The sequence below is a fragment of the Parus major genome, chromosome 3 (assembly GCF_001522545.3).
Source record: "Parus major isolate Abel chromosome 3, Parus_major1.1, whole genome shotgun sequence".
NCBI classification, from domain to species: domain Eukaryota; kingdom Metazoa; phylum Chordata; class Aves; order Passeriformes; family Paridae; genus Parus; species Parus major.
The window spans coordinates 7652061-7677231 of record NC_031770.1 but is presented as its reverse complement, the minus strand read 5'-3'; the positions used below and the strand labels follow the sequence as shown (position 1 = coordinate 7677231).

Below are 25171 nucleotides of genomic sequence, written 5' to 3'. Positions count from 1 at the left end.
ATTTAATAGCAATTTGTGTGCCTGCTATGTCAAGAGATAAACTGGTTTTCCAGGAAAAGCAAAAAAACCCTACAGTTTCTTCTCATCTTTTTCAGGGGTCCTACTGAGTTATGAGCAGGACACAGTTTCTGTCCTCTATTAATTTTGACTACATTTTCCTCTGAAAAGAGGATTCCTTTCTCTTCATGACTGAATTATTTGAAAATCCTCACACATTTTGTAATTAAAACCTATATCCTTCAGTAATGATTGCTAATTATTGCAGAAAGTATAGTTTGCAGCCTAGGCAGGTAAAATGAAATCACAGTTGTACTCCCTGGCTGGGACACAGCAAGGCAAGGACAGTCTGGAAGTGCTGTGGGACCATTTTTCCACTGTTGTGAGCTGGTGGGGAATATCAGACTGGGTTCCCAAGACCTCCCTCCAGATTACACAGAGATCTTATTCTGCTCTGGTCTCCCCAACCTTCCAGTTCACCAGCAATCTGGCTATGCAGCTATAAGCCAACTGGAGGCAGCGAGTCCTTGGCATCCCTGAACTGCTGCCCATCTTTTGTATTGCCAGGGTTTTCTGGAGCCTGCCTGCAGGCTCCTGCATCCCTGACATCCCTCACTCCCCTGGCTCCTCCAGCTGCCAGGATGATTTGCCTAGAGCAATCTGGTAGTCTGTGACTTCTTGGATCCCTCTGCTCCTTTCCTATACTGATGACTTGGGCACTGTTAAAAACCTAAAGCAAAATCTAGGCAGAAACACATTTCTGACAGCCAGCCAAGCAATCTTGATTTAACCTCAGAGATACCACAGAGAAAGCTTAAGTAGGAAACATATTTTGGATTGCCAAAGTTTGCCACCCCACAGGTTCAGGGGGACAGCTGCCTTGTTTGAGCTGAATGCCTTTGCACTTCTCCTACATCCAGATCCTTCCAAAAGCCTGGAGATGCTGAACTGTAACCCTGGCAAAGCCCAGCACAGCCACAAGCCATGCAGTTCAGCTCAGAAGAAACAGCAGTGGGGTTATCCTCTCAAGTTCACCACCAATGAAGGCCCTGTCCTTTCCCTGCTGGCCTGTCTAACCTTGCTGTATCCCACAGTGGAAGAGGAAAGGCTGTGTTGGCAGGAGCAAGAAATTAGTTCAACTCTTGGCTACTGTGCAGAGGACAAAACTGTCACTTGGAACCACATTTGACCCATGCTCCTCCTGTTTGTGTCCCTTTCATATTTTCCTGTCTTAAATATCTGTCCAGTTTGTCCTAGCAGACTTCTGAAATTATTTGGGTCAAGGAATAACCACCGAACTCTAAGACTGCTGCATATGAGACTCTCAAAAAACCTAAGCTGTGTAATTTGTAAATCCTAATAAAAGGCTTTCTGTAGCTTATTTTAGAATTGATCACAGAAAAGTACTGAACTCACATCCACCAACCCACAATTAGTTGCATAATTGTTAATACCTCCTTTGGCTAAAAATAATGTTTGAGCCATTTTCTACATCTAAATTGCTACTTAAATTGGATGGACTTCTCTTAGCCAAGAGAAATGGATGCAAAATTATACTTTTGGTGAAGAGAGGCAGGTTTCAGTGAGAGTTCTGTTTAGCAGGGCAGTGATGAGGGAACTTTGAAAATGCTGAGGGAAAATATTTTAATTAGCTATTTCTTTTTTGCTGGATGCTGGGCTGTGTACTACAAGTGATAATATAACAATTCTACAGGCTTAATTCTAGTATATTATTGATATTGAAAAAAAATCAATCTCACCCTCTTCTCATTATCTCTGAGCTAGATTATCACTGAGAAAGACTCTAAACACCCAATTTACTCTTTAGCAGTGACAATTCTGGTTTCCCTTCCCAGCATTCCCAAGCGGTGTGATGAACTCTGGCCTCAAAGATTCACCTGTGCCCCTGGAAGCACTGTGCAAAGCTCCCAGCTTGCAGCATCAGCCTTGCTGGGAAGCTAAACTGTGTATCTGCTGAGCTGTGGCACAGAGATTAGGCAAAAAATACTCCTGGGGGCAGAGTGAGACAACAAAATCAGCATTTTCAGGCTTCATTGTTGCCTTGCCTCCTTAGAAAACATCCCCAACAGATGATCAGAGTTCAGAATTCCAGGCAGATACGACATGTGTGGGGTTTTAATAAGGTCTGATTTTATCTCAGATGATTAAGACAAGGCATGGAATTATAATGCATATTTCAGACGCAATGGCAATATGATACTAAAGGACTCCCAAGTTATAAAGCAGCTTGCTGGGCTTCCTCCGAAATGGAGTAATCAGATGGTTGCATTTCATAAATTTTGCTGTCCTCCCTTAGCTGTTGAACACTAAAATGGTATTAGAGGTATCTAGCTGTATATACTTTGTTAACATGATATTTTCAAAGAACAATAACACAATTTCTGTGCACTTGGAAAGAGGCAAATAAGAAATATTTCCTCTTGTTTTTTACATTGTCCTTTCTTCCTTCATTGGTGAGCCCAATTACAAAGCCATGATGTGACTACAAATTCTTAATACTGCTCTCCTGGTAATTTGTACTTGGGCATTGTTTTCTTAGGTAGAACTGTATTAGGGAAGCAATAATGTTTTCACCAGCACAAGCACAAATGGCTCATATCTTATATATTCTGGCTGAGACGGTGAAGTCTCAAGGAATTAATTCAGTTCATGAGCAACCCCTCACAACCTCCTAATATAAAAGCTCATATCATAAAAATGCAATAGATAGGAGACCAGTTTATTTGATTACTTCTTGTTGCCTTAAATTCCAACAACTGAAGCTGGAAAGAACTGGACTAACAAAATGACAAATAAGAAATGTTTACTGGACACTACACTAAAGACAGGATCTACCATACAATATAAGTGGAATCAGTTCTTGAACTAAGTTGCCTTTTCCTGTTTAAGATGATGGCTGATACAATTCTGGATACAAGATACTAGTGGACAGAAAGTCTCTATTTAAGAGAGATGTGTTTTTATATAGGATTTCCACCTATCATCTCTACCTCCCTCTCCAAGACTTGCAGCCCCCAAAGAGGGTAAACACAGCTCAGACAAGGGATATGTAAATCACACAGCATTGCTTTGTCCAGTCATACTATATGTACAAAGAATGCAGGGCCCCCTCATTAGACAAGTACTGTATACATACAAGTTCCAGCCTAATCCTTAAAAACCAGAAGTTTTTTAAAGTCCTTTCCAATTACATCTCAAATATGTCTTTTCTAGCAGCTGAAAGCCGCATTAGGTAAGTTTTCACCTGTGCTGGTAATTGCCAAATACTTGTGGACCTTTGTGTGTATGAAACTCTTTTCAATCCCCATTCCCAAATTCTTCCTAATTGAACTGTGAGCTCATTTACCTTTGCAGTGCAACCACCACTACTCAGTGACCCAGTCACGCTGCTGACTACTGTCCCTGAACTAAAGCCATGAGATAACACAGTGAAGCCAGATCACATTTCAAAAAAAAGAGTGGGATTGTGTCCTAGTAACCAAAAGCAGCTTCCCAATAACTTCTGAATACAAGGGTTATGCTGACACCCAGTTCAGGCACACACCATCCCTTTTGTGCCCAGCCTTTGTGTTAGTAAAGGAGCCCATAAAGGAGCTGCCAGTGTGATGGCAGATTGTGTTGCCCTTAATTATGTTGTTTAGTGCTGCCTCTATTCAAGCTATTTACCTTGCAAGTGAACAGCACACCAAAATGAAGGTGTGATTAAGACAAAGGCAAGAATGCATTTAAGAAGGGGTAATGGAAGAGGAAAGGTAGGAAAATAGATCAGAGAATAGCTTGGGTCAGAAGAGACCTTTTAAAGGCCAACTCCACTCTGCACTGAGCAGGGACATCTTCAGCTAGAAGAATATCTATCAGAAATAGAGGACATGTTGGCCCTAGCCCACTTTGTTATAGCTGGGTGGCTTCAAGACATAAAAACAGACATACAAACATGAAGTTCCACAGTTTCTGCAGTTTTTATCATGCTGTCATTATCAGGTGGCTAGTTACCCCCACATCTCAGCAGCTCTGGAAGGAGGAATTCTAAAGTATATGAGAGTGAAATGGAGATTGTGGGAAGGATGAAACACGTGGGAGTGAGTTCCTCTTTGAGCTGGGGCTCCCAAGTGTGGTGGCAGCAAGGCAAATGTTACCTGTGTTTGTCAACTCAATTAAATGCATATTCTGTGTAAGAATTCTGTATCACTCCTACTTACTGGTTTTTATTTTATTACATTAGAAGCAAAGATATTAATCTTGCTCCATGCAAGAGCTCTTATATTGCCTTCTAGGACATTTGGAAGTATTGCTTTTAGTTTAAGAACACATTTTTATTCTCAGCATGTTGTTTCCACCCTGCCAATATTTCAGCTTCATCATTAATTCATGAACCATAACTCTGGTGAGAATCAGCTCTAGGCTGATAAAAAGAATTCCTACATTTCTTTGTCTCTCAGTTTACAAAAGATATTTTTTAATAAGACAGGAGGGTTATATTGAAAAATAATCATAAACTAGATTTACATTTTTACAGTCAATAGAGAATGTGATGCATACATTATAGACCTAAAATAGGTAAAAGGGTATCATATCAAAGGCTTGTTAGTCTTCCTTTACATCCAGCCAACTCTGTAGTGGGTTTTTCAGAGTGCCACGGAGAATACCCAGCATCCACTGACAGCTTGAATATATCTCTAGAAAATCTGTCTCTCAGAAAAAACCAGATCAGAACAAACTATACCCAAAAAAAATCATTATATCAGGAAATGTAATGAGCAAAAGAAGGGTTGATAAAGCCATGATCACAACACAAAGGGAGTTATTTGGGGAGGAACTGTCTCATCTTCTGTCCACACATTGCCAGGAGACAGCTGGGATACTGCCACTACAAGATTAAGTGTAATTTCCCTGGGACAACAATTTTTTTTTTAGGTAGAATCCAGTACCATTCCTCCTAATTCTGCAGTGGCTGACAGAACTGGTTTAATAATGCAGGCTCTCCTGTTAATTCTGTGTCTCCTGATAAGAGACACATATGTTTCCTGATGAGAGCAACCCCTGCCAGAGCACAGCTCACTGTCACTGTTCTCTCTCTTTCCTGAGCCTTCAACCCAAGTGATCTCAGGGCCCTTTCTGATCTTAATACTGCAAATTATTTCTTGAAGAGAATCACAAACACTCCTGAGGGCACAGTATTAAAAAGCCCATCACTCTCCAACCAAGCAATAAAACGGAAAAGAAAAATCTCTATTCCAATGTTTATCATTCAAAGAGGAGGTGAATTCCAGGGTACCTCCACAAATTAAAGCATAGGGCAATATGACAGCAAGTTGATTCAAAGGTGTTTTATATACCAAATTGCAAAAAGTCCCCATGATTATGATTTAAAATCTGCTTCTCTTGAAGGGTAAAATAACTCTAGTTCAGTTATCATTCCTCCACCTTTTTTTCCAACTTTTAGACAAGTTCTCCATCGGAGGAGGGGAACACAAAAATTACATGGAAACTTTTCTGGGTTCAGAGTTTATATCTGCTACAACCAACACTAGTGGAAGATAGATCAGACAACTGTAACACATGAAGGTATTGCTAAAATTGTGACACACCTAAGAAACATTCTCCTCAAGACCAAAGTGTTTAATGGGATCTTTATGGAAACACTAAATAAATGAAAATCTCATGAAGAAATGCAGCCTGTGTAAGGTGACTTGAGAGGGAGTCTGAACTCATCAGAGGTTTGTACAGTTTATACTACAAAACTGAGCAGACTCAGAAGGAATTTGTGACAAGTCTTCCAGTGTTATTGCAGTACATTGCCAATTTTATGGGTGGAAGCATGAAGATGACTGTAATCCCTCTGTTACAGGCAAAACATCTGAGGCTCAGCATTTGAGAGAGCTTTAGATGCTTCACTACTTGTCACAGCAGTAGATTTAATTATCATGTCACAAAACATGGTAAACTGAATGTTCTGCTTACAGTGAGCTGGTGATGAAGAGTGGGAGAATTTGGCACAAGTAAAAGGAAGAAATAATTTGGAAGGAAAGGTAAGGAATTGTGGAGCTCCCACATAAAACCATCCCAGATGTTCTGGGTAATTTCAGATCTCGTCAATACAGAAACCCATCTATAATCAGCCAAGGGGAGGAGGCTCATTCCCTACATCACCAGGAGGCAGCCATGGCTGTCTTGGCTGGGTAACACTGAAGAGGTGGACACAAAGCCATGCAAGGTTGATTTGTTTGGGCTAATTTATTTTATTTTTGAGTTGCAGCACACACATTTCCCCCAACTGTCTCATAGTGTACAGGTTAAACAGATTACAGGATGCTATTCAGTGTCTTTTACAAAGATCACAGACTGTTCCTAGAAGGAGCTGGAATCATGGGAATAAACCAGGAGGCTCCTGGATGATACTAGCCCATGGACAGCTGAACTGTTGCAGCTCAATCACAGCTATAATAATGACCATAGCTGAGTGACCCGGGAGACACTCCATATCCAAAATAAAAACTGTAATTAAACTGATAACACACCAAAACAGATACTGCAGTGCCAGTAGCTCAGCTGGCATGTTTCAACCTGCGGAACATTTACAGGTTCAGGCTCCTCCATTTTGACTGCAGTGGCCTATGAAAAGCAGCTATAAGGTGACTAGAGATAGACACAGTATGCTGAGACTATACAATAAAATCAACACCAAAACATTGCAGAGAACCTTGAAATCAAAGAACCTTGAAATATACTCAAAGTTGGATAATTTGTGCAACTGCATTGTGTTCCCAGGTCACTGGTTTCAGCACAAGCATGTACACACCATTCTGCCCCAGAACCCAGATATTAAAACTGTTACCTTATTCACACCATCTGCCATTGCTTGCAGAGTTAATTCTCTAGGTCCATCCACAGTCTTCCCATTATCAGTTGGTCCCCAGCTGGCACTATATATGTCTATGACTTGAGGCATATGACTGATGGAGGAAGCCTCGATGATGTCTGTCATAAACGGCTGGTCGAGCATTCGAATACCTGTAGTTTTAATCAACATAAGCATGAAATATGCATTACCCAGCACAAAATGTAATCTCAGCACCTGCAGAAGGCCCCCAGTTACAGGTATTTTAAGTAACTGGTAGTTTCACCCATTCAGTAATTCTGTACTTGACATTCCCATTTCACCAGGGTGTGCTTACCCAGCGTTAATAGCAGCAAACCCAGCCACCAAGGCAGCATGGCCCAGAAAGACAAAGAACTTTATTGTTAGCTTTCTAATTACACTGTATTTTCCATCTACTCCTTGAGAACATTTTAAAAATATCAGAATCCAGCAATCTCAGAAGTTCAATGTTTAAATAATATGAATGGCATTGAAAATAATATTTTTTAAGCTAGCAAAAAAGAGTAACCCCCCTTCGCCTAACTTACATTCAGTTTTGTGTTCACATTGTCATTAGTTTTTCAAGTAATTTTTCTATTTATTTTGGTGCATTTCCAGAATTTAATCAGAGGAGGGAAACAAGCTAATAGCAATTTCCTGGAAAAATATCATTCTGTCAACATGCAGACGCAATAACAAAATCTGGCCAGCACGTGGACAAAAAAACAGACTAAACCCCACTTCCTTAAACCCATACTGCAGTAGAAATTAAGAGTTTAAATGATGCAATCTCAGGACATGTCAACTTCATAAAACCTCCAAGTGTTGACTCTAAGTGAGCCAGAGTGCAACAGACAGCAGTGCAAGCCCCACACATAGGACAATTTCACTCACAGACAACCTGTCACTTGGTCTCTGGATGAGACCTGAGTAACCAGGGATTCATTCCAAGCTTAATTTGTATCCCTGAGTTGAAGTTCAGTTTTTCCCAGTGGTTTAGGACACAGATGGGGCAGAAATCAGTGGCACAGTGCCAAACAGTGTGAATGACAATAAGGATCCTGATTTAGAAGCCAGAGGCTTTACTATATTAAATAGAAAACCAGTGTGTCAAATATAAGGCTGGAAAAAAGTGGCATAAATTTCAAATAGAAATCAGACCAAGGCTGGATGCTCTTGATGGGCTAACTCGAGCTAGAAATGATGAAGTCAAACTCAATGGGTGAGAAACTGCTTCCCATACTTATAAAATGCAGATCTGCACAGAAGCCACTGTCCCGGTTTAAAAGACAGGTGTCGGCTAAGGAAGGTGGGAACCCTTCCTGGAATGGAAAGATGACGCCCTCCCCTCCAAATTATTGTAACTTTGAATGGGGCTTCCAGGCAAAAATTATGGGAAAAGGAGTAACAGTTCTTTACTAGAACATATATGTGTCACAAGACAGAGAAACACCACCAAGCAATACTAGAAGCTGCCCACCCGTTAAGTGATCTCTTTTTTTCTTCAGCCATGACCACAAGTGCTGGGAGCACTGGTGGCTCAGGTGGGGCAGAGGGGCTGTAGCGACTCCCCCAGCTTTGAGGGGTGCTCTGGTGTGAACCCTGAGCCTCCTCAGGGCTTGATGGAGACCCCACCACAAGAGAGAAGGCTGGAGGTTCGTTTTCTCGGGCGCTCACGCACACGATGCGGTGTCCTGGCGGGTTCCAGTCAAACAACCAGCGTGGACTCTCTCTCCAGAGAGAGGGAGGAGGGAGAGGGCCCAGAGGGTCTCTCCTGGAGGGGGCAGGTGCTGAAAGCTCCCAGTCAGCTGGCAACTCCTGCAAGCAGCAGGCTCACCGATGGGCAGCAAGGAGAATTCTGCAGCAGCCCTTGGAGAAGCAGCAGTGGAGCACCCAAAACCATCTCCCCTCCATGGCGGGCAAGAACCACCAAAATCCGTCCCCCCTCTCTCTGAACCATTTAAATGGCATGTCAAGGCACCTGGCTACTGCTTTTTTCTCTTGATCACTGTCCATTCACCATCTCCCTGACAACAAATGGGAGGAAATTCCCTAAGAAACCCAACACCATACAACCACAAAATTAATTATTGACTCTGAGGAAAGTGGGGGAACAGGAGGAGCCAAACCATCTTCAAGGGAAAAAAGAGGTACAAGGAAAAAAAACAAGTGATGCACTACATCCTTGGCAATCAACTTCCCTCTCATTCTGTAGTCATGGGCTCCAAACCATGACTGTTGCCAGTGCACATTGTCCTCAAGCAGGGGAGGCTGGCTGGCACTTCCAGAAACTTGAGGGAATTTTACTACAAAGTGCACAAACACAGAATATTATTTGTAGGCTGTTGATCATCAGAAAAGGTCTTCGCACCTCTTGATTTTTAAGCAAGCAGCTTGAAGTTGTAGAGTTGTATGAACAATATGGTCCAGACAAAACCCCATGCCTCAATTCAGATTTCTTGAAGAGTAACTCTTGAAAGAATGTAAATTTTGTGGAATGTCCCATCCCTGAAAGAGATGCTACCCTTACTGAAGGAAAGAGACATTCATTAAACCTGCCCAGACAGTTATTAACTCTCAGTGATATTTCTTGGGTAAGAGCTTAGCAAACATTGCTTGGTGCCTTTCTCTGGTGGAGATCCACCTTTCAGTCCTGTAGGTGCCAGGTGAAATGTATCCCTCCTCAGATTCTCCTGACACTACAATAAAACAGGGACAGGCCAAGCAGAGCAGAGCTGTCCATGAACACACACTGTGGACCATCTCCAAGAAGCAATGGGTACATCCATGCTGATATTCCAGTGTGGATCAGGGAAAGTAAAGTGAAATTCATAAGCATATATCTCTGCCTACTGTGCCTCAGTTCTCATCTTGGAACAGTCTTAAGAGTGGGAAAACTGGATTTCTTCAGATTCAACTAAACTGACACATGGTGCCAAGAGCCTAACTAGCTCCAAGCACTGTATTCACTATATATGTGCAGAGAAGAGCTCGTTAGAAGTAAAAATACCCAACACACCCAAGGTGTGGATGCTAGGTGCCAGGTACCACCTGTTTCATGCTCTGCATCTGCTCCTACCACTCTACATCACTGTTAAAACAGAGGAAACCTGAAACCACTGAGATTTACTGCACTGCAGGTCCTGCACTGTGAGAGCGTGATGAGTAAGAGCAGCATGAGATTTACCACTTCAAATGGTTTTTAAGTGCAGCAGGAATTTATACTTTATCTCCTGCAAAATGAGCTTTGCCACAAATGATTCTACAGCTACGCAGGGAAGAAGCACTGAAAATGGGTATATGAACAGGGGCTGGCATATGAAGGAGCAGAGCTGCTCTTTGGCACTGTTATAAAAGAGCCTACACAAGGCACTTGACTGAAAATGCAAAGCCATGGAGAAATTCCTCTCTCCAGCTAACTGCAAAAAATAATAAATACATGGTCCAGCTCCAATCTGCAGCCCTGTCCTGGGCAACACTCTCTGTCTCTGCAGGAGGAGTTCTGCCTGAAGCACAGTGGACCATTTACAGCTTGGATCGCCACCATACCTGCCACTTTGGAGTTGTACGCAACTCCCACGCCGCAGATGTTGTTGTTGGCAGCAGCAGACACCTCTCCTGCACACCTTGTCCCGTGGCTGTGAAAAGGAAGGCAGAGAGACCAGATGAACCCCAGCTAAGGCATGTGCTGAGCTAAGCTGGATCACTGTGAGCTTGTTTTGCCTCACTCAGCTCCCAGTGCTGCAGAGGAAAACCATTCCACGGCAAATTGTTGTGTGCTGAATACTGGGACGAGTTCATTCCCTCCTGAAGCAGGCAATATCCAGTTTCTCCTCTGCAGGATGAGTGATGCTTCCTCTGAGGTTAACATGTATCCTTACACTGCATTTAATTGTAAAGTTATTCAGGCCTTCTTGTTTTAGCTTGTGAGACAGGCTCTGTCTCATTACCAACTCTTAGTAGAAACAGCCCCTGACAGAACAGTGTAAATACAAGATCAATATTAATTCCTTTATTTTTGTGGCTTGACAGTGTGACACCCATTACTTTGAACCTCATGGAACAAAGCCTGGCTTGCCTTTTTGCTGTTTGAACATGTACAAAGAGCATATCCCTGCCCACAAAATAAATGCTACAGGAAGTGGTGGGTGTAATACCAAGCTGGAGTAGCAGAAGGGAGACAGAATGGTCACTGCACCCTTCAACAGCAGAGCTGCAGCATGGCTGGCCAGGCCCAAAGCTGTAGGAATTAAGGCACGTGCATCCCTCTTTATCCAGTGCCTAATTCCCATAAGAACTGACAAGGTGCTCCAGCTCACACAGCTACTGCTTTCTGCTCATGTGGGAAAAGTCTCTGCTCTGACACAGAGGTCCAAGTTTGGGCTGACATGTGGTTTTTCAATAATACCTGATATCTGTGAAGTGCTTTTCAGCTCTAAACAGAGACTCTTTAACTGGCAGTGGCTCCTGCAGGAAGGTAGATTGCATTTTCCTTTTTTCATAATTCATCATAGAAATTAAACTCAAGAGAAGAGAAATACAGTCAACATAACCTAGTTTTTAAAAAATAGCATAGCAGCAGGGAAACTACTGAAACCTGTTCTCCTATCAGGGGTATTTTTAGGCTAAGATGTTGAATCAATATACAAATCCATCCTACTGCTCACATCAATCCACTCTGCACACTGAAACTGATGTTGACGCTGCAGCATGCTAAGGATTCATGCAAATCAAAACGCTGTATTATAAAAAAAAGGTTATACTGAGTATCAGCTACCCTGGGAGGCAGCAAAACTGCTTTAATCACCTTTTTTCTCTCTCTTTCCCTTTAAGGATTTCTGGCAAAGATAAGTGTAACATTAATTAAAAGGTAAGAAGCAACACATACTTTTTCCTGCTCTACTTGGGAGAATATATTTTTAGAGGCAGTTCCATAACGAAAGACGACTGAAGATCTCATCTGCTTCTTTTTACAAAGGGGGCAGAGGAGACAGCAATACAGATTTCTTATTCAGCTGCTACAGAAATTGCTATCAACAATCAAACAACAAGGTTTTCTCTCATGTTCTTGCTCAAAGGAAGTGTGACAGAAACACAATATTCATTGCTAGGCATAGCTATCTATGCTAGGCATTCATTATCTAGTCACCTATGGGCCAACTACAAGCCACAGAGAAGAATAAATGGCTTTGTTCAAAATTGGCTTGACTAATGCTGGGGTGCAAAACATCAGTGATGCTGCCAGATTACAGTGAGAAAAAGGATTATTAGGACCTTCCCAACAAAAAAGTTTTACCAGAAGGTCCTCTGCCTGTCCTGGCCTCTCCAGAGCAGCAGCTCACACAATGGAGACTGTAAACAGCAGCTCAGCATTTCAGTATTGTGCTGCTGACTAGAGAGGAGAAAAAAAACCCACTTATGATTTAGTGGAAATGCATTTGGTTGAATTATTAATGGCAAATAGCAGACTTTTCCAACTCAGCCCTATTTGCTGTTCATGTATCATTGATAAACCCTTTGTGGTTTCAATGAAGTGACTCATGTCACAGGAACAAATCACAGCCTTTCTCTGTGGTGTTCACCTCTTCCCTATTTCAATATTTAAAGCAAGGGGATAGAACATAAAAATATTTTCATCTGTGAACAAGCTACTTCAAAGGTAAACCATATATTAGCAAGTAGAGCAAGTCTTACATAAACTTCATGTAAGTGAAAACATTTTACATGAACACACATGAAAAAGGTGGGAGAAGTGGGTTTAGTTGAAAAACAGTTTTGCATACTGAATTGAAAAAATAATAATTGTACTAGCTATGAAAATTTCACTCTGGTTTGTCTTTGAAAACAATTCTTTTTAGAAATCCACTGCCAATGGTACCGTGCAAGCCTCCCTATTGACATCTTTTTGAAAGTGTCAGAGGTGGCACAGATTTTTATTGAGGCTCCTTTTCATCTGCTTTGAAATGCTTCTGCAGACAGCAAAGGGCAAGACCCATCCATCCTATCTTCAGCTGTTTGCAGGGGAGGGCAGTGCAGAGCTGCAGTCTCAATAGCTGGGACCATCTTGACCACTTTGCCTTTCCTGACCACTTCAGCTGCCTGTATTGGGCAGCAATTAAACATGCAGAGCTCAGATGGTCACTTTTGTGGGGCAAATGCAATCCCCTTTTTATTCACATGACATTGTCAGTTTCTAAGCATTTGAGTGTTCACAGAAGAGGAAGCATTCTCCTGCTTTGGTTTGGATCCACAGTTATTAAAAGATTCTTATGTCTGAAGAATATAGGCTTCCAAGATAGCAAATAAATTTTGCCCTGCTAACTCATTAGCTGAGTGAGAGAATATACATAATACAAAGGCCATGGGAGTGGGGCTAATTACTGGTTATTTAGATCAGGGCAGAAATTTGTAATCTCATTGGTATGAGAGCCCAAGCTGTGCTTTCTGCATGCTCAGAACATGAAATCAGAGGGTAGTACGAGGCCAAGCAATCACTGATTCCTGTGGCTACCTCTTCACTGCAGAATGTGGTACGTGCCAAGTTACTGAATGTGGTTCAGCAGAGGGAATTCAAAATCAGTCAGTTCCCAGTGTGGTTCTTAAAAATCACTGAGTTCTGTGGAGATGCCTCTTGTTTTGGGAACGGGGCTTGATTCAGGTTCTTTCACTGCTCCCACTGCTCCTCAGGCTAAAACACAGCTCTGTTCGACATTGCACCAAGTGTACATTCTCCTGCTGGCCCCCCAGGCTGCAGATCTGAACACAGTCAATATGAGAATAAACCCCTTGGCTGCCAAGCCATCCATGGGCCTCTGCCCTTAGCTGCAGCTGAACTGCCTGAAAGCAATTTCCTGCCTGAGGCACCACCCTGCATGGTTTTGTGGGCCAGTGGCTATTAGATGGAAAGGCCAAAGTGATTCCAGCAGTCTTACAAAGAACCAAATGGAAGGGGAATCTGTGCTTACAAGCAGAGCAGCTGTGATTAATGAAATACTCCATGTAAAAACCTCTCCTATTTATTCTTAAAGTCTAATGAACACATTGCCCATGCAGCTGGCAGCTCACAAAAGCCCCTTGGTGATCAGGCCTCTGCTTCTTGTTCCACAAATCATTTGAATTGCTCACATAGAAACGTATTCTTTATGGAAAAAGGGATATTACGCTATCCTATTTTGAGTCTGATCCTTCTGCATGCATAAAATTCAATGGGAGATACATCACTGGCTGTGCAAAATGGAGCCTTTATTTCAGGTTTCTCTCAATAGATTTTCCATGTAATCATGCCCTATCCAGAAGCACCTGTGTAGCTGCATGTAGGGACAGACAGACTGTCAGAGGCAGTTGTTACCTACCAGTAACACTGATTCAGGAGTCAGAAGCCATGGCAAGAGCTTTTATAGGAGTATGTCAGCTCAATTAACAGAATAGCAAAGAAACACAGAGAAAAATAGTCACAACCACTCCTGGACAGCTGGATATGGTGTGCTTGTTGGCATCTTAACCTGCAGAAAACTAAGAGTCTTGCATCTTAAAGCCTTCTTATATTGTGAAGGCAGGAAAGGGATGTTCCTCTGAATGTGTTGCTCCCATGATTTACCTTGCAAGATAGAAAATTCTCTGTCTTGCAAAAGAAATCTCAAGGTTCATTAGTATCATGGAGTGGCTTGGGTTGGGAGGGACCCTAAAGATCATCTAGCTCCAATCTCCCTGTCATGGGCAGGGATTGCACCCATGAGATCAGGCCCCATCCAAACTGGCCCTGAATACTTCCAGGAATGGAGCATCCCATTATGACTAAGGTTCATTGACAAACACTTATACTTCCCAACTATTGATTTTATTTTTATCTGAAAAGGAAGACCAGTAAAGGAAACCTGCCAAGCAATTTCTCCATTGTTTTCCTTCTCCTGTTACTGACCTGAACTCCCCATTCCCCCAAGAAACAGAAGAAAGTGTTGCAGTTCTCTGACAACCTGAATCATGCTGTTCTCAATTATTACAGATTGGGTCACAGATAATAGCGCTGCTCACCTCAATTCTTCCCTGAAGTGCTTGAAATTAGTCAGGGGCACCTGGGACCAGAGACAATAAGCCCTGCCACATCTGGAATGTTTAAGATCTGTTCTAAGAGACTTTGGAATATAACTCTCCCTCCAGGGAGAGTTTACTTTGCAGAACACAGAAGGATGGCAAACTGGGTCCCACTATAAAATACTTGACAGCAGCAGAATCAGTGTTAATGGGACTTGGCAGAACATGCTTAATTTTATGAAGTTCCACACTGAAAACAACAAAAGCTCCCATTACATACTACAGCTAAATTTAATTTTCTTCCTCTCTAGGGCTAATTGATATCTGTCTCCTAAAAAGTTTCTTTGCATAACTAAAGCAAGAAAGTCAGCAGACCTTCACAAATTAGAGCCCTAGTCTTTCTCTGACTTTCCATTCACTAACTGAATTCATACTACTTTAAAATTCATACTGCTTTAAAAGTCAGATGTCCTTTCCCAAAATGAAGCAGAAATCTCATTAAGATCTTGCTTTGGCAGAAAAATTGCAGGACTACAAACAAGGACATCACAGTTCCTAACCCTGTTTAATCCATCCCAGGAGGCCTGTGTCTGAGGTGGAACCACAGCTGCCTCTTTGCTGTGTCACTCTGACAGAACTACAATTGATTTCTTTAAAAATAAATTAAAAAAAACAACAACAAAAAACCCCATGTAAAACCAGGAGGCCATCCAGTCATCCTGAGTTAGAGATGAAAAACACATCAAATAGGCCTCAAATATTTTTTGAGAAGCACTCCATCTGAGCCCTAAAATCTTTAAAAAGTTTTCAAATCTTCAGCATTACTGGCAACTTCTGTCTAGGGGACGTTTGGAAATTTCATTGAAAATCTCTTGAAATAATTTTTGCAAATGCAAGCTAGAGCCTGCCATGGGACAGATACAGAACCCAGGACATATTTTGTAAAAAACTGTCAAAACATGTTTCCATTCTATGAGGAAAAAAAAACAACTAAGAAACAAAAAAGCCAATGAGTTTAGGGAAACAAAAAGTCACATTTTCTACAATCTCAAGCCTTTTCTTTTGGGCCATCCTTATTTATACCATATCTTGAGAACCCGTCCTTCTCCTACTGAAAACTGGTAAAGTTCAGAGCTAAGTTCAGAGCACAGTGAAGAAGGAATGGGTCTTGTGCAGTCACTGTGTATTCAGGAGAAATAACAAGCACAGCTTCACTGTTGATTCTGAATTTATAAACACAACAGAACAGATTCCACAGAATGTGGACATGAATGTCTCCAGCAGCTAGAAAAATGCTATCCATGTACACTGTCCTTAAACCAAGGCAATTCAGAACTTAATGTAAGATCTAATTGTTTTTAAGCTGGTCATTCTACACCATGCTGCTGTTCTGACCTCTTTGGCTTCCATAGGATGAAAATACTTTCTTCCCCAAAGTCTTTCCTCTCTCCAGTTTACTCCCTTTAAATTTAGGCAGCAGATGGGAAACCAGTTTATACAGGATTGTATTTGGATTACTGGACTGTTCTAGTCCAGCTGACAAAAAGGTGTGTAGCCATCACTTATCCAAACAATCTAAAAATATACTTTTCTGGAGCAGCAATTTCATTTATAAACGATAAACCTAAAAAAATGATGTTGTAAGTAACCTCTAATTTTCAAACAGTAGTGAGACTGCAGTGCCTGTTCTGTGATGATTGATCTTAGCAGAAAATAGATAATTCACAAAGATGCAGAATTTCTTCCACAAACCAAAGTGAAGGGCAGGCTGCCCAAAATCCATTTACCTGTTAAACCAGTCATCTGTATAGCGGGGATAGGGGAAGGGATCATTGCTGCTGAAGTCATAACTGGCTTTGGCATTCTGCAAAACACAAGGAACACAGAAAATCAGCTGAAGAACAGACATGCAGGGCAAAGTGAAACACAAATTGAATAAGAAGCTGAGAATCAATAGCAAACTTTGCCCTCTTCATTCTGTGAGATGTACCTGGACAGAAACCAGTCCCTATTGTGCTGTGCCATTTCCCATTTTCCACACCAGCAAGCCTGGGGAACAATGCTTTCTGGCACGCAAAGCCTCCTGTACATTAGTGTGGTTAATTGTGGGTTAATTGTGAGGTGGTATGAGAGTGCAGGTCACTACTGAGGGACTGTTCAACACAGGAGTATTCAGGTATCAAACTACTTGGTGTGGCAAACAAAAGGTTAAACCCTGTTTTCCAAACAGTGGTAGAAGTGACAAGACACAAGGGCCTTCCACAAAAGAAGTGTTTTTGAAAACCTCATTTGTGGTTTTACACACAGCCAGATTTTGAAAAGCATTTCAATGCCTAAGAATGTAAATTTCTCTAAATTAAAAAAAAAAAAAAACCACCTGTGAAAACTGCATTAATGGCCAGCACACATGCCTGAAAATCTCTTTGCATATTTTCTCATTCCTTTAGCTGTCTGAACAGCTTCACAAATGTGGCTTTCAGGCACTTCTCAAAGTGTCATCCCATGTCTCTGCTTTCCATATAAATCTAATTCATTCCTGATTTGTCCTATCAGCAGTTAAGGGCACTCAGCAACTTTTTGATCTGAAGCAAATAGAAAGTTTCAGAAAGTCAAGTGCAATCTTCTTTTTTCTCTCTTAATGAAAAAAATAAAGGGTGACTGAAAATTAGGCTTTTAAAAATATTTAGCAGTTTCCTCTCAAGTGTACGTTCATTGAGTTTATGTTTTAATAACCATCATGCTCAAGGAACAGAATTATGTTAATTCTTAATTAATGTGTACTTGTATTCCTTTTAAGATTTCACTGAGCATGCTATTGAAGATAATTTGAGACTTGTGCATGAATAGCTTTGCTCCTAAAAACATTTCCTTTCATCTGATTCTCAGTTCCTGGGATACAGGAATAGACAGTCCACTGGTAGCACCCAAGTCCTTGGGGTTTGGATTCAAACCCTTAAACTCCCAAAACCTTGTTATTAAGAATGAGATAAGGACAACAGTCCTTGATACCCAGAGGGCAAAACAAAGTATCTTTCAAGTTATTGTACAGTGGGTTTTTTTGGTGGTCATTTCAAAGCCTGGTTGCTTATGTTCAGCACAGACACAAATATTTTGCAGCATTTGAACGGAGCAGGGATTTTCTGAATGGCTCTCAAATGGCTTGATGCTGTCCTGGAGCTCAGAGCTGAATCCCTTTCTGAGATCCTAACACATCTCCACACTAAGGCCCTGATTTTCAGCCTGAAGATGCCTTCCAATCGTGTCAGCTATGGCCACAAATTCTCAGTGCTTCTTTGTGGCCAGGTGTTAATGTGATTAATTTGCTTCTTTTAATTACCTCAACTGCTTACACAGCACTTTGAATGGCAAAGGATTACATGAGCTAAGAGCAAACAGAACATTTATTTTCAGCCAGGGAAAAAAGAGGAATTTGACAGTTGTCTATAATTCATGAGTAGTACAGAGAAGGTGGACAAGGAGTTATTTTTTACTGCTTCTCATAATTCAAGAAATTGAAATTACTGAGGGGTAGACTTAAAAGCAGCAGAAAACAAGAAGAACTTTTGCACAGAACATGTAATGAGTTACAAAATTCACTGTCATGCAGATACCACACAGACATATTGCCAACTTCATACTCACTCAGAACTTCTGCTTCTACCCTAAAAATATTGTACAAATGAGAATTTAAACTCAGTCATGTGTCAATTGTGTTCTATTTTCCCATCTGGAAGAGATGCACACCCTAAGCTCAAAGGGGGCCTGGTGAGGCTGACTTTTCAGGACATCATCAAATATGCAAGCACCTTGTACTTGCTATCAACCACTCTTGACTCTAGAATTCCCTTGTGCAAAAATTAAGGCTGGGAAGCCCTTCTAGCTGTGCTGACGTGCCCCCCTGTTCATAGCAGTGACAGACAAAGGGATTTTGTGTGTCTTTTGATGAATGATTCAGACACCCTACAGCAAACTGCAGGCCCCAGGTAACTCAGCTTATGGGAAGATGCCTTTAGGCAGGCTGTAGACCAAGTTGTGCAGCCACATCCTGTAGCTCTCATTAGCTTCATTTTGGATCATGACACTCAAAGGAAAAAGATAACTAATGGAGTGGGAGCCATCCACAAAGGGCAAAATTAAGAAGACTTGTAAAGAAAACAACTGCTAACTAAGCAGTTTATCTTCATTAGGGTTTTTGAGAAAAGACAGTGAGTTTCAGCATTGTGAAGCAGTGAAATGGGTAATTAAACACCAGAGACAAGTACAAATGGCCTGCTTAAAGTTCCTAATTTAAAGATCAAATCCACAAATACCTAAGCCCCAGATTTGTTAATTTTTATTTTTTTTTTAAGCTTAAGTAAGAAATTAAATCACTTTCAAAATTGTACCACAAAGGAAATTGCTTCAGTAGATAGCTTAAATATTTCATTTTGTGTTTTGCGAAGTGAATATTAAAATCTGTGGTTTGCCACTGTCCTCCATAGGCTGGAGTCCCCAGCAGGCAGCAAGAGGGAATTTATTGCTAACATGGAGGATTAATCAGGATAGGAACCTGTGAAGTTGCAATTAAAACCAGTGCAGATGAGGACCCACAACTGCACATTGAAATGGGAACTCTTTGCTTTCCCACTCAGGTGATTCAGCGCTCAATTTTCTTGTCAAGCTAGTCTACTGGCAGTTCCTTCTCTTAGACTTGAAGTGTTTAACACTTGACTTTCAATATCTAAGGTATTTGCCAGGTTTTTAACCTCAGGGAGACCTTGAGCCACCAACCTCAGACACTGGTCTGGCCTCAGACCAGTCATTGGCACAGGGCGTTACAGTGAGGTGAATCTAATCCCCCCAATTCAATCAAAACCAGCTCACTGCTGCAGAGTGATTTGATGTCATCAACTATACACAACTACTTAAAAATAACACCTATTATAAAATAAAAATGCTACTACAGAGAGGAATGGTATTGCTTTTTAAGGAGTATCTATATTTTTGCTTTCTAGCCTCTAAGCCAAATAAAATACAAATAGTATCAGATCCCAGGATGAGACCCTTTCAATCATTTATTAAGTAATGGCTTGTATACTATGACACAAATACATTACTTTTGCCTCTGTATAAAGTTCTGCTTTCCTTAAAAAAAAAAGCTTAGAGTAGAATTTCCCAAAGAATTGTCTTGTACCTTTTAAAACACATGCAGTAAAATCATCCATGGAAAAAAGTCATTATGCAAAATATGACACTAACAATAAATCAGTTGTCCCATGTGTTGTTCAGCACTGTAATAAAATTATGTACCTTGAATAATGCAGTAAGCCCATAAATTTTTGTATGACTTCACAAGCTTCTGCAGCATAATTCACATATACTTCTCTTTTTCTCTGTAAGTCAAGAAATATGCCTATGCTGACCTGCTAGTCCAAGAGACAATTAAAGACACATCCCACTGGTCACAGGCTGATTCTCTTCATGACATTAAAGACCTGGACTATATCAGAGGACGATAAACCTTTTGTTTGCTTGATTTCTTTACTGATCCAAAGAGCAAGCAAAGCCATGAACTCCAATTACAACATATAACATCTCAGGGATACTGTACTAAAATAACACTGAACATCACATGGTGGCAAAATGAAATTCAGTTTTGTACACACAGGCTTAAGTAAATGTTACATGCTCACCAGAAGGCGAAAAAGGAGGCAACATGTTTAACCTAGAAGAGGTGCTGCAAGGCTTGAAGGTCATTTACAAAAAACAGAGGCACTGCTGCTAAGTCAGCCATTGTACAATAAGCCCTCTCCTCTCTGCCATGGGAAGCACATTTTTATTTTGGTTTGGTTTGTGGGGTTTTTTAAATGGAAATGAAAAAATTCTGTAACTTTTTTAATATCTCTGCCTCTACCTGAACTAATGTACATGTCCTATATCTCTATCCAGCAAATTCAGAGCTGGTTTGAAGACCATGTAAACACCAAGAATATATCCACAAAGTAATGGGTTTTGTTCAGAAATATTAACTTTAAAGAGCAAATTCACAACTGGTGAAATCTGCCATGTCTCTCCAGAAACAGCAGCCTTTTACCCAGTTCTTACAGATACATCACTAAAGTAAAAATACTGAGCCAGACAACACCAGCCAGATCTTGAATAATAAATAAGATGGCAGCACACTTCTCTGCTGTTCTTCTGTTCTAAACAGCTAAGCAATAATAAATCAGAATGTCATTTGAAACTGATGGAGCTGTGTCCTGGGTACAGAACAGTACCTGAGGTGACTGTAAGCCCTCTTGGTATTCCAGTTCCAGGTATTCAGTACAGGCCACAGAATGAGCAAGTGAACAGCTCACCACAGTAGGGATTTAATTTTATAGTTATTACTGAAAAAAACTTCAATTTCCTCAACAATCACCAAGCATCTGGGATTAGGTCAAAGACAAAACTAGTGGAATTACAGTCAAAAGAAGATAAACTGACTGCAAACAAGTTGCTACTGCTTAATTTACAACAATTAAAACAGCTGAGATTACAAGAAGTAAGAATTCTAATAACCCAGCTTCAGAGTTCATAGGAAGACAGGTTGACTGTTCCCCACCTCTTATCTAACAACTTATTTTGCAAAGTTAAAAGTTTTTCAGTTCTTAGGTTTAAAAGCAAACAACAAAGAGGCAACTGAAAATGAACATGGAGTCCCTAACATTTGCATTTATCTTCATTAAGGTAGCATTATTTTTAAAGGTACAGTTATGAAGAAAAATATCTTTGCTGAGGTCATATCACATTGTATTCTTTTTCTATATTAAACAGATTTCTTTGACAAGTAATTGATGATCCTCTCTACACATCACTTAGCACTACAATGTCACACAATCACTTATTTTACTTTTACTGCAGTAATGGCTTTCCTATTTCCCCTGCAGATAAAATGAGAAAACCAACATTAGTTACACTGCTGGCTGGTGCTCTCCAGCATGTGAATATCTTTAAAAAAAAAAAAGAAAGGATGCAGTAAACACACTTTTTGTTTCACACAGGGTAAAGCCTGTATACCACCCAGGTAGACTAAGCACAGATATTTCCCAGCTCCAAAGAACTGGAAAGAAATCAGAAATTAATTCTTAGTTACCAAGATTGTCAGGTGTTTTCCCAGCAAACAAAATGAAAGTCCAAATGCATCCAGCTAAATGCCATCTAACCCTGTGGCTGTTTGCTAATGCTTAGCTCAGAGGTGTATAGTCAAACAGGACCAGAAAAATGGGAATCACAAAGACTCAGAGAAAATGTTAGGTTGTGCAGAAGTTTTAAGAGGTAGAGAATTCTTTTTTCCAATCAATTTTTAAAAATATAACCAGTTTATTGAAATATCCTCCATTACTTTCCCCTGCATCTTTACTTGATATAGGAAAAAAGAGCAAGAAATTCAGGCAGGCATGAGAATTTACTAGAAAGAAGCAGCAAAATGAGCTTCTGCTTATAACAAGGGCACTGCTTTATGATCCACCTCTTGGCATTTTTAGCCTGCTCTACAATTTTCAGGTTGATGGGGAGAAAACCTGAAACATCACCTGTTGCTAAAAGCCAGAGCTCTGAAGGCAAAAGCAAGTTAACCTACAGAATTGAAAATTTCTGCTCAGCCAAACATTCCTTAATTTTCAGAGGGTGAGCACAAGAACCTTTAAGCTGTACCTACAACACACCAAGGAGTTATGTTCATAGGAAGCCATAAGGCTAAGGCAATAAAATTAGTAAAATAAAAATAAATTAAGCAAGTAGTTGCTGTTAAAGATTTTCAAGTAGCAAATTTAAAGCCTCGGATTATGGAGTGAACTCCTTGGTTTCTTTAATTCAGGGGGAAATGAAAAGGGGAAAAAAAGGGCATATAAATTGTTAGACAGATATGTGCCCTTGGACTATTTTATTATACTAGGAAATACAAATTGTGCAATGACTTCTACCAAAAAAACTCTGAACACACTTTTCATCTCGTTTTAGCGTTCCATTTTATTAAAAACCTGGCCCACATTCCCTTTCCAATGGATAGTTTTCCCCTTCAGATACTTTGATTATGCATTAGTTTGACCTACTGAAGTTGAGAAACTAATAGAAGTATAAAGCTGGCAGCAGAGAAATGAGGTCCAAGTCCATTATTCTTAGTTATGTTGCTGTAAGAAACAGTTGACAAGTCTGTCACTACATCAAATATGTGCTTGCTGAGCACTGAGCTGCAGTAAAGGTTGCGTTTGCAATGTTTTGATGTCAGCCAGCACTTAGAGCCTCTTGGAGGGATAAACAGGAAGAGAAAGGGAGCTAAACCATCTTGCTCTTGCCAATGAGCCAAATATCTAGCAAAATCTGCCATGGGCTCTTCTCATCAAACACAGCAAGATCCAGACCACACCCAGCATCAAGGTCTCTTAAGCAGCACATGGGGGATAAGGGAGAATTTTTTTCCATCATTGTAAGGAAATCCATAGCTCAGAGGCTGCAATACAAACTCAGCAGTCCTTCAAGTCCAGTCATTTGGCACAACATGGTCTGGCAAGGAGCGGTCACTCATGCTGGGAGAGCCAGCCCTTCCCTGCTGCAGCGCGTGGTCATCAGGCACCCACACGGCAGAGTCCATAAAAACTGGCCATTATCAGCAATGCTCACAGCAAAGGGCAGGAACACTGCACTTGTGGGTGCAAAGACACTCAGAAAAAAGACATGGCAGGTTGATAAAGATGACCATTTCTAGAGGCTACACCAACCCATTGTTACAGAACAGCCAAACTGTAGCTTTGCAAAGAGGGAAATCAAAGCAGCTTAGGTGCTTTGGGGGGTGATCTACGACAGAGACCTGCTCCATGTGGGTTATGGAGAGGGGAGGACAGGAAAAGCTAGCCTGGTGATGCACAGGAACTGAAAGTGAAAGCAGAGAAGACAGGAACCTGGTTGGGTATTCTCCTTTTTATGAAAAGCTTCTCAGTTGACAAGAGAACTGTTAACAACCACACAGCTGGTGCTTCACCTAAACTGCATGAATATGGAAAACAAATGAACACACAAAAGTGACATTGTAGATGAAGCAAAAGGAGGTGAAAATTTCAGAGAAGAAACTCAAAAAACATAATGCAAACTATTAGCCACACTTCTTCTGTCACAAAAAGCAAATACAGTTTGATTTACAATCCTTAGAGTCAAAAGGTCTTGAAGACCTACTGTGTGCTATTCCAGTTGTAAGCTGATCTCATTAGCATCCCACGGGAGAGTTATAATGTGACTAATACCTGTCAAAACATGCTGGCCTCTCAGGGATTTTAATGCACCAATTCAGATGCTTTGGCATTAATTAAAGTTTCCAGGGCTTATTCCATGTGCAATCAGCTAAATCCAAAATTACAGAGAGAAAAGGTGGAATCTTAAGAATGTGCTCATGTAAATCCACACATTCTAAATTTTTCAAGTATTTAGGATTTTAAATAGTACATGATCATTCCAGGTTCTTCTGTTAAAGACTTGTATATTTGATCATAGCTAATGTTTTCACAGTAATTTACTGGATGTTTAAATTTAAGAAGTGTCCTAGACATCATTAGATGACTGACAGAAAGATTCACAGCTACATCTGTCAGACATGGTATCACGGTTGACTAATTCTGCAAATGAGTTAAGTGCCACTGAATTAAAGTGATTTAGTTTCTCACAAGAAGGAATTCTAAAAAAACATGTGCTAGCATTGAAATTATGAAGTCCTTGAACACAGCACAGCCTTCATGCTCACCTCTGTACGTATTTAAAGAGAGATTCACCTCATTTAACAAAAGTCTACATCAATGCTTACAAGTAAGGACAGCACAGGGAATATGTAACTGAGGTATCTACTACCATATACATTTAAGTTTCACCAAACAACAACTATACAGTACTGGAAGTAGCCAAAATTTCACCAAATACAAGCTCCTGTTCCATGGGAAAACATGTTATCCCAGGCAGTCATGTTTCCACAGCCCTGAGTGTCATTATTTGCCCGGCTGAAGTCTGTGCCTCTTACTGGAATACTTAAAAAAAATAGGCAATGCACAGTAGAACAAATATTAAAAACCTGCTATTTATATGATCTGCCAAATTGCTGATTTTAACACAAAAACTACCACTGACTTCAATGTGGCCTGCATTTTATTATGTATTATGTACTGCTATTCTGTTCCCCAGTTAGAGATGTTCATTATGCACATTGCTTCTGCTGGGAATGAAACAGAAATTATGAACATTATATTTAAATCAAAGCAATCT

General features: G+C 40.7%; 1 protein-coding gene across 1 annotated transcript in view; it reads right to left on the bottom strand.

The window, feature by feature from the left end:
- PCSK2 (proprotein convertase subtilisin/kexin type 2) overlaps positions 1–25171 on the bottom strand; it is a 99527-nt gene that overhangs the window by 13634 nt on the left and 60722 nt on the right. Inside the window, exons 6-8 of the mRNA XM_015623003.3 lie at positions 16696–16772; positions 10427–10515; positions 6854–7029 (exon numbers count right to left, since the gene is read on the bottom strand). Of these exons, the coding sequence (XP_015478489.1) occupies positions 6854–7029; positions 10427–10515; positions 16696–16772 (342 nt within the window). The remainder of the gene's footprint in view (positions 1–6853; positions 7030–10426; positions 10516–16695; positions 16773–25171) is intronic.